We start from the raw sequence: 8,382 nt of genomic DNA, 5'->3' as shown, positions 1-8,382 counted from the left end.
ACTGAGCCATCTCCCCGGCCCCAATTTTTGTGATTTTTTTCCTTCACATTCTGTAGGGACTTAAAGTTTAACATATCAATACTTGATGGAAAATATCTATTCCATGTTATAAGATGTTTGATATTTAACCTCAGACGGATAGTGAGGTTAAGCTCAACTGCCTATGTTGTAGGGTAATAATAATAAGCTTCTCTTTTGGCAGGTTTACAACCTTAGTTTGCAGACCAAAAATTAGAGAAAAAGAAGGGCTGCAAGGACAGCCAACATTTTGGCCCCAGCCTTTCCAGGTCAGTGAAGACTTAGGACATAAGAAAACCTATACTGGAACAACATGTAACTCAGTTGTGTCCCAAATTTTCTGATCAAGGAGATTATGGGGCTACAGATGAAAGTGATTGATGATGTAGAATGTGCCTAAGGAGAGTCACATGGAGGGAAAAACATTCTCAGGCATTCACAAAGAGCAAATTGGTCAAGCAGTGGCCATGACTCACCGACATGGCTGGCAATGACAAAGGATCTACAAATGGCAGTACAAAGTTTCAGTATAAATCCTGAAGGGATTTAACTGACCTTATCAGATACAAAAGTTACATTTCTTGTTATATAGGTCTTGCTTTATCTTGATCTTAACCATCCAGCAGAAAAGTATAAAAATGACATATAAAAAGTAAATCCAAGGGGCCAGGGAGATAGGTCAGTAGAATAAATGTTTGCCTGGTAAGCACAAGGGCCTGAGTTCAATCCCTGGTTCAAAAAAAAAAAAAAAAGTAAACCCATATTAATACGCTGAGCTGCAAAAGGCTCAAGTCAACAACTTTAGACACCGCCAGTCTTACAGAAAACTCACTACTACTATGGACTACTGGAGTATTTTGCTGAATTCACACACCTACAATATTTAAGTGACAGTGGAATACCCTTTTCTGACAAAACTAAAAAGGGGGATACAAATGAATGACCATTTTGTATCTGTATATTCAAATTAGTTATGATATACAGCTGTATTCTCTTAATGAATAGAGAGATTTATTCTAACAGCATTTGTGGACAGGATAGCATGTCTGCATCTTGTACAATGAATAACCACTAAGACAATTCGCAATGTATTAATTATTAAAACCATGCTAGTAATCGGTTTTGAAACTGTCTCACTGCTATTTGTTTCTCAATAAAATTATTTTAAAAAATCTTTTCACCGTTCTGAGTATCAATTTCCTCATTGGTTATAAAAAACAATTAAAATAGAACCTTGAGTAGGCCTTGTACAAACTGTACCTAATTGCACTAGAACTAAAAAAAAATAATAAAGGAAAAAATTTGACCAAATTTTCTTGGCTCTTAAGAATTTAATCTAACACTGAAACAGTAAGTCAAAAGGCTTTAGGAAGGCTGGTTGTAGTGGTCCATGACTGTAACTGCAGCACTCAGGAGGCTAAGGCACAGGACCACTTCAAGTTCAAGGCTAGCCTGTACTAGAGATCCCACCTCATAAAGGCAAAAAAAAAAAAAGCTTTAAGGAAAAAGCAAAGCCAGGTATCATGGTACATGCCTGTAATTCTAGCACTCTGGGAGGCTAAAGCAAGAGCAAAGCAAGTTCAAGCACTGCCCAGGCAACTTTAACTACACATGGTCTCAAATGAAAATTAAAAAAACTTAAAAAGGGGGCTGGGGAGATGGCTCAGTAGAATAAGTGCTTCCCTGGCAAGTGTAAGGGTCTGTGTTCAATCCCCAGTTCCACCAAAAAAAAATTTTAAAAAAGGAAACCTCCTCTATGTATTCAAATCCCAGTACCATTTTTTTTTTAATGTATTTGGTACAGGGTCTCACTATGAAACTCAGACTTGTAGGAATCCTCCTGTTTTCAGCCTCCCTAAAGCCGGGATTACAGGTGTGCACCACCACACCCAGTCTCAGTAGCCATCTCAGTGTACCTCATATGTGGTTCCAGGGATCAAATTCCAGTCCTTACACTTGCCTAAGCAGGCACTTAGCCCACTGTGCTACCTGGCCAGCCCTCATACCCCAGTACCATTTAAAAAAAAAAAAGGCAAGAAAGCTATCAAACATTCAAGAAACAAAGCATCCAAAAACCAGGTATTTTATTCAACGTTTCACTGTAGCGTTCCATCTGTAAACTATTCCATGAATTTTTTTTTTAGGGAAGGGTCTACAGGGTGTTCAGGGTCTCACTACTAGATCCAACTCATAGCAGTCTACCTGTTTACAGCTTCCCAAGTGCTGGGATTACAGGTGTGCGCCACCACACCCAGTCTCAATTGCCATCTCAGTGCACCCTAGGGGTGGGGCTGGCACAGCAGGCCTGGGGATCAAATCCCTGGCCCCAGCATCTACCTCCAGGCACTTTAATCCACTGAGTACTTGGTCAGCCCTATTTCATGATTTTTTTTTTTTTTTTTTTGCTGTACCAGGGATTGAACTCAGGACCCTGTGCTTGTCTAGGGCCAGTGAGATAGCTCAGCGATCTGAGATACCTGCTTAGGCAAGTGCAGGGACCACAATTCAATCCCCAGCCCCAGATGCCCTGCCACCCTGCCCCCAGCATAGGCTGAGCCAGCCACAAAAAAAAAAAAACACACACAAAAAAAAAACACTTGTCTAGTTACTAAAATATCAGCAAAACTTTAGATTGAAAAATTCTGATTTATGATAAGCTCAAAAATATCTATAAATATTTTTTATAGATACCTGAAGAGCACAAGTGTAAACTATGTTTAGAAAATCTAATTAGAAGGAAAAAAGAGGGGCCGGGGAGATGGCTTAGTAGAGTAAGCACTTGCCCGGCAAACACAAAAGTCTGAGTTCAATCCCTGGTTCCGCCAAAATAATAAAAATTTAAAAAAGGAGAAAAGAATTAAGATGTGTCATGTACATATACAACTCACCACAATGAATGCAATCACTATGTACTACCAACATATAATAAACAATATTGTCAAATATCCAATTCACACATATGGAGTCTCTATCACCAAAATGGGAAGACTTGTATTTGCTACTGACTGCTTTTAACAAGTTTTATAAAGCGGTGTCTCTTCTGCTCAATCTGTGTGTGTGTGTGTGTGTGTGTGTGTGTATTTACTACAGGGTCTACTGAGTCTCACTATACAGACTGGACTCAGTGATTCTCCTGTTTTCAGCTTCCCAAGTGCTGGGATCCCAGGACACACCATCATGCCCAGTATGCCCCAGGGGCAGGGCCGGCACGGCAGGCTGTGGATTGAACCCTGGCCACTGCGCTCTGCCTAAGCAGGTGCTTTAGTCTGCTGAGCTATCTGGCCAGCCAGCCTTCCTCTGCTCAATCTTAAAATTAAAGCACAGGTCTGGTATTCAGAAGGCTAAGGCAGCTCAAGGCTGAGACCCCGTTCTCCCACCCATCCCCCAAAAAATCTGTAATTCTAGCTACTTGGGATGCTGAAGCAGGAGGATCACAAGTTTGAAGCATTCTGAGCAACTTACCAAGATTTCATTTGAAACTAAAAAAAAAAAGGGATTAGGGGGCCAGGGAGATGGCTCAGTAGAATAAGCACTTCCCTGGCAAGCGCAAGGGCCTGAGTTCAATTCCCAGTTCCACCAAAAAAAAAAAAAAACAAGGGGTTGAGATGTAACTCACACTGCTTGGTAACATACCCAATACCACAGAAACATGAAGTATGTAACATACATTAGGGAAATACAGTGCACATGTTAAAGATTACAGATAGAATTCTACCATACCAGCTATTTTACTGGCACACTGATGAAATAAAAACAAAATATATGCTGTACACAAAATGCCAGCTAAAACATACTTACTACAGAAAAATACAGGAGAATGTGGTTCTGGACACATAATAAGTGTTCAAAATTCCTGTTTCTATTTCATTAAAATCAAATGTTTTAGTTTTCCTATTAATGTTAACAAAAAATAATTGGATAAAAATTAAATGTGATCTAAATGGCACAGGTCTGCAATCCCAGCACGTGTGAGGCTGAGGCAAGAGTTATTATCTCAAGTTTGAGGACAACCTAGATTACACAGTGAGACCCTACCTCAAAAAGCAATCCCTAGGGGCCGGGGAGATGGCTCAGTAGGATAAGCGCTTGACTGGCAAACGCAAGGATCTGAGTGCAATCCCCGGTCCCACAAAAAAAAAGCAATCCCTGCCAATATGATGTAAAAGTAAGTATTTTGTATTACTTTTAGTTAACTAAAGAACTATTAATCTGTAGTGCCACAAAAGAAAATAAAAAGCCAATTGTGGCTATGCAGGTCTGTTACACTAGCTGCTCAGGAGGTTGATGCAGGATGATTACCAAATTCAAGCCCTGCCTGGCAACTCAGTGACTTAGGGAAACCTCCATCTTCAATTAAAAACTAAACTAGGGGCTGGTGAGATGGCTCAGTGGTCTAAACCACCTACTTAGAACAAGCTTAGCAAAGCACAGGGACCACGGTTCAATCCCCCAGCACCACACGCCAGCCAGCCCCGCTCCCAGGTGGGCTGAGCTGGCCATACACACACACACACACACAAATAAATAAATAAATAAATAAATAATAAAACTAAACTAGGCGGCCCAGAGAGCTAGCTCAGTGGCTTAAGTGTCTGTCTGGCAACACAAGGTCCTGAGTGTGAGTCAAGATACCAAGAAAAAACTTAAACTAGGCAAGGCAACCCACACAAGCCTGTAATGGCAGCACTCTAGAAGCCTGGGGCAAGAAGTTCCTAAGTTTGGGCACAACTTGGGCAACTTAAAAGACTTAGCAGGAGGGCTGGTCAAATAGCTCAGCAGAGTAAAGCACTTACAAGCAGGCCCAGGGGCAAGGGTTTGATCCCAGATCTGCAGTGCTGGGCCTGCCCCCACGGCATGCTCACACTGCAATTGAGATTGGACGTGGTAACGCAAACCTATAATCCCAGCTCTTGGGAGGCTGTAAACAAGCAGATCACTAGGAGTCCCATCTAGTAGTGAGACCTTGAACACCCTATAGACCCTTCTTTAAAATACAAAAAGAAAAAAAAAAAAAAGAGTGAGTGAGCAACACAGAGAAAGACTTAGCAAGACCCTTTCTCAAAGGGATAAGGATATTAGTGCAAAGGCACTGGATAAAAAACATGCTGTGTTGGGCTGGCGAGATGGCTCAGTGGTCTAAAGCACCTACTTGGAACAAGCTTGGCAAAGCACAGGGACTGTGGTTCAATCCCCCAGCACCACATGCCAGCCAGCCCCACCCCCTGGTGGGCTGAGCTGGACACACACACACACACACACAATAAATAAATAAATAAATAAAAACATACTGTGGAAGTAGCTCAATGATAAAATATTCACCTAGCATTCTAAAAGTCCTAGATTGTACCCTTAGTTACCACAAAAAAAAAAAAAAAAGAGAGAGAAAAAAAAATGTTGTAAGATTCAACCAATAAAAAAAAAGGATTCAATCAAAAGCTGGGAATATAGTTCAGTTGTTAGTGTGAAGTCCTGACTCTGGTTCCCAGTACAAAAAAAAAACAAAGGCTGGCATGGTGGTGCATACCCATAATCCCAGTATTCAGGAGCTGAGGCAGGATAACTGCTTGGAGGTAGAGTCAGTGTGGGATATATAGTGAGTTCAAGACAAGCCTGAACTATATAGTGAGACAGCATTATTAAAAAAAAAAAAAAAATCAAATAGTCAAAAAATGGTGAAAAGATTTTCTTAACAAAGCTGGGGGAAAAAAAAAAAAAAAAAAAAACAAAGCTGGGAAAACCCAGTCCCAAAAAGGGGTGCTTGAAACAGTATAAATATTTCACTGACTTAATTTTTGAAAACATTCTAACTTCATTTTGAAAATGTTAACGTTCACTCACTGCATTTACAACTACTTAGCTTTTTTCTTTTACTTAGTAATTGTTTATTTAGAGGTTTGGGTTTTTTTTTATGTATTTAGGACAGAGTCTACAGGGTCTCACTACATAAATTGGACTCAGAGTGATTCTCCTGATTTCAGCCTCTCAAGCACTAGAATTATAGGCACACACCACACTCGCCCAGTCTTTATCTTGTCTCAGTGTGCCTGGGAGCAGAGAGATGGCATGCAGGGGATCTACAGTCGCTGTGCTCTGCCTAAGCAGGTGCTTTAGTCTGCTAAGCTATCTGGCTGGCCCTTGTTTTTTCTATTTTAAACAACTAGCTGGGCATGGTGCTGCACACCTGTCATCCCAGCACTCAGGAGACCCAGTTAGGACACTCACCTGGAGTTGGATTTGGAGGTTAGCCTGAGTTACCTAGTGAGTTCAAGACAAACTCAAATACATATATAGATTAAGACCTTGTCTCAACTAAAATAAAACAAACACTAACAACTAAACTTTCTACTTCCAAACAAAACCACAGTAACATAGTTTTTCATAAAATATAGCTTTTAAATACAATAGAATGTAGATTCTTGAACTTAATTTGTTCCACAATTTTGAAAAAGATGTCCATGTTTGTGTGGGAAAGATGGCTTCAGCCTGTTCGTCATCTGCTTGCAAACAAAAGCATTTATGAACTAAAGTACCATTATACTTTCAACATCTTTGAGTACTGACTCGTTAAAATGCCAAATAAAATATATACTCAATCTGGGGCTGAGAATATCGCTCAATGGTACAGCACACACAACATGCAGGCCCTAGGCTCAAAACCCAGCACCAAGTGGCTGGAGCACTTGCTGAAGACCTAGGTTCCAACCTTACCGTAACATACAAAAAAATACTATATCACACTGGGTTGGGGAAATAGCTTGGTGGTCTAAGCATCTGCCTGCCAAGCACAATGATCCGAGTTGGATCCCTGGTACGGCAGGCCATGCTGGCTCTGGAATTAGGGCATGCCATGCCAGCCATGGAAATCGGGCGTGGGGAGGCTGAGACAAGAGGATCACTATTGAGTCCTAGCTGTGTAAGGAGACAATGTACTAAGTAAATAAATTATTAAAAGCAATAAAGTACTATAACCACAAAAATTTAAAAATCATAATCAACTTATGAATTCTAAAAACTATAAAACTGCTCACTGGCATGGTGTTTATGCTTGTAACCCCAGTCACAAGGAAGTCTGAGCCAGAAGGCTCCCAAATTTGGGTCCACTTAATTTAACAAGGCCCTATCTCAAAAATAAAAATGAGCCAGGCATGGTACCGCAGATCCATAATCACAATGCTCTGGGAGGCTGAAATAAGAGGATAGCAAGTTAGAATTCAGCTTGGACAACTTAGCAAGTAAGTGAGACCCTACCTCAACTGTCTCAAAAGTGGGGGAGGGGCACTGGGTAAGCAGCTGAGTGGGAAAGTGCCCGGATTTCCAGCACCACAGGCAACAAAAGACAAACTGCCCCAACTACTGCACAAACACCTTTTCTGATGGTTGATCTTGAATTTCTAAAAGATCTTCACGGGGGGCCAGGGAGATGGCTCAGTGGAATAAGCACTTCTCTGGCAAGCACAAGAGCCTGAGTTCAATTCCCGGTTCCACAATTTAAAAAAAAAAAGTCTTCACAACAGACATCATTTGAAACATTTTACCACATCAGGCATTGCTTAATGTATACTGGTCATTATAACTGTTGTACAGTTTGCCTGTTCAGGAGTCTGACCTGGCTGTGACACTGCAGTGGCTGTAAACTGAGTAGCCCATGGCGGATTCTTCTGTCCTCCAAACTGAGCCATGATGCAAATGGGGGGAAACCACCTTCACTTGTTTGTCTACAGCAGCAATCTGTAAGAAAAGATTCATGTTTCAAAGTTCAACAAAACTACATACCATAACAGAATAGCTAAAAGAAATGCTTAGTGTACAGTACACATCTCAAGTAGAAACAAAGTAGAAAAAGGGGCAAATGAACATTTGAAATGCAGCAAACAACATCTTACATCAACTAAACTACTGCAATACCTCATTTTTAGGGCATTTACAAGAAAGGTATTCAAACCAAAGACCCTCAGCTGTATCGACCCGGCTGAGAAGTACTTCACAACCTTATAGTCACAAAAAAGAGGTTGGCCAGCTCTTTTTGTCGAGCACTGGGGACTGGAGGGCCAGAAAAGCGCTAAAGCCAATAATGGAAATGAGCACGGGACCCCGAATAACAATACTCTAAAATATCACTCAGATAACGAGTACCACTACTTCGAGTCAGAACGCACGCAGAACCCTATTATCCTCGCTCCCCTGGAGAAAGGCAGCGAAGGGAGCAGGCTCCTTGCCCAAACCCCGCCAACTGCCCTCCGCAGAGCCGAGACGGAGAATGCTCGGATCGCGCCCTCGCCCAGCCGAGCGCGAACCGCAGCCAGGCTCGCAGCGCAGCGCCCACGGCGGGACGCGCGCCGGGCCCAAGCGAGAAGCCCGCGTCCC

The 8,382-nt window shown here is 41.8% G+C and overlaps 1 protein-coding gene across 1 annotated transcript in view; it reads right to left on the bottom strand.

The window, feature by feature from the left end:
- Ccar1 (cell division cycle and apoptosis regulator 1) overlaps nucleotides 1-8,382 on the bottom strand; it is a 58,849-nt gene that overhangs the window by 50,153 nt on the left and 314 nt on the right. The window contains exon 2 of the mRNA XM_023716185.1: nucleotides 7,625-7,746. Within this exon, the coding sequence (XP_023571953.1) occupies nucleotides 7,625-7,697 (73 nt within the window). The 5' untranslated portion in view covers nucleotides 7,698-7,746. The remainder of the gene's footprint in view (nucleotides 1-7,624; nucleotides 7,747-8,382) is intronic.

This window comes from Octodon degus, unplaced genomic scaffold (genome assembly GCF_000260255.1).
Source record: "Octodon degus isolate 3935 unplaced genomic scaffold, OctDeg1.0 scaffold00046, whole genome shotgun sequence".
Taxonomy (NCBI): domain Eukaryota; kingdom Metazoa; phylum Chordata; class Mammalia; order Rodentia; family Octodontidae; genus Octodon; species Octodon degus.
Note: the sequence above shows the minus strand (reverse complement) of the source record. Positions and strands in the feature narration are given on the sequence as shown.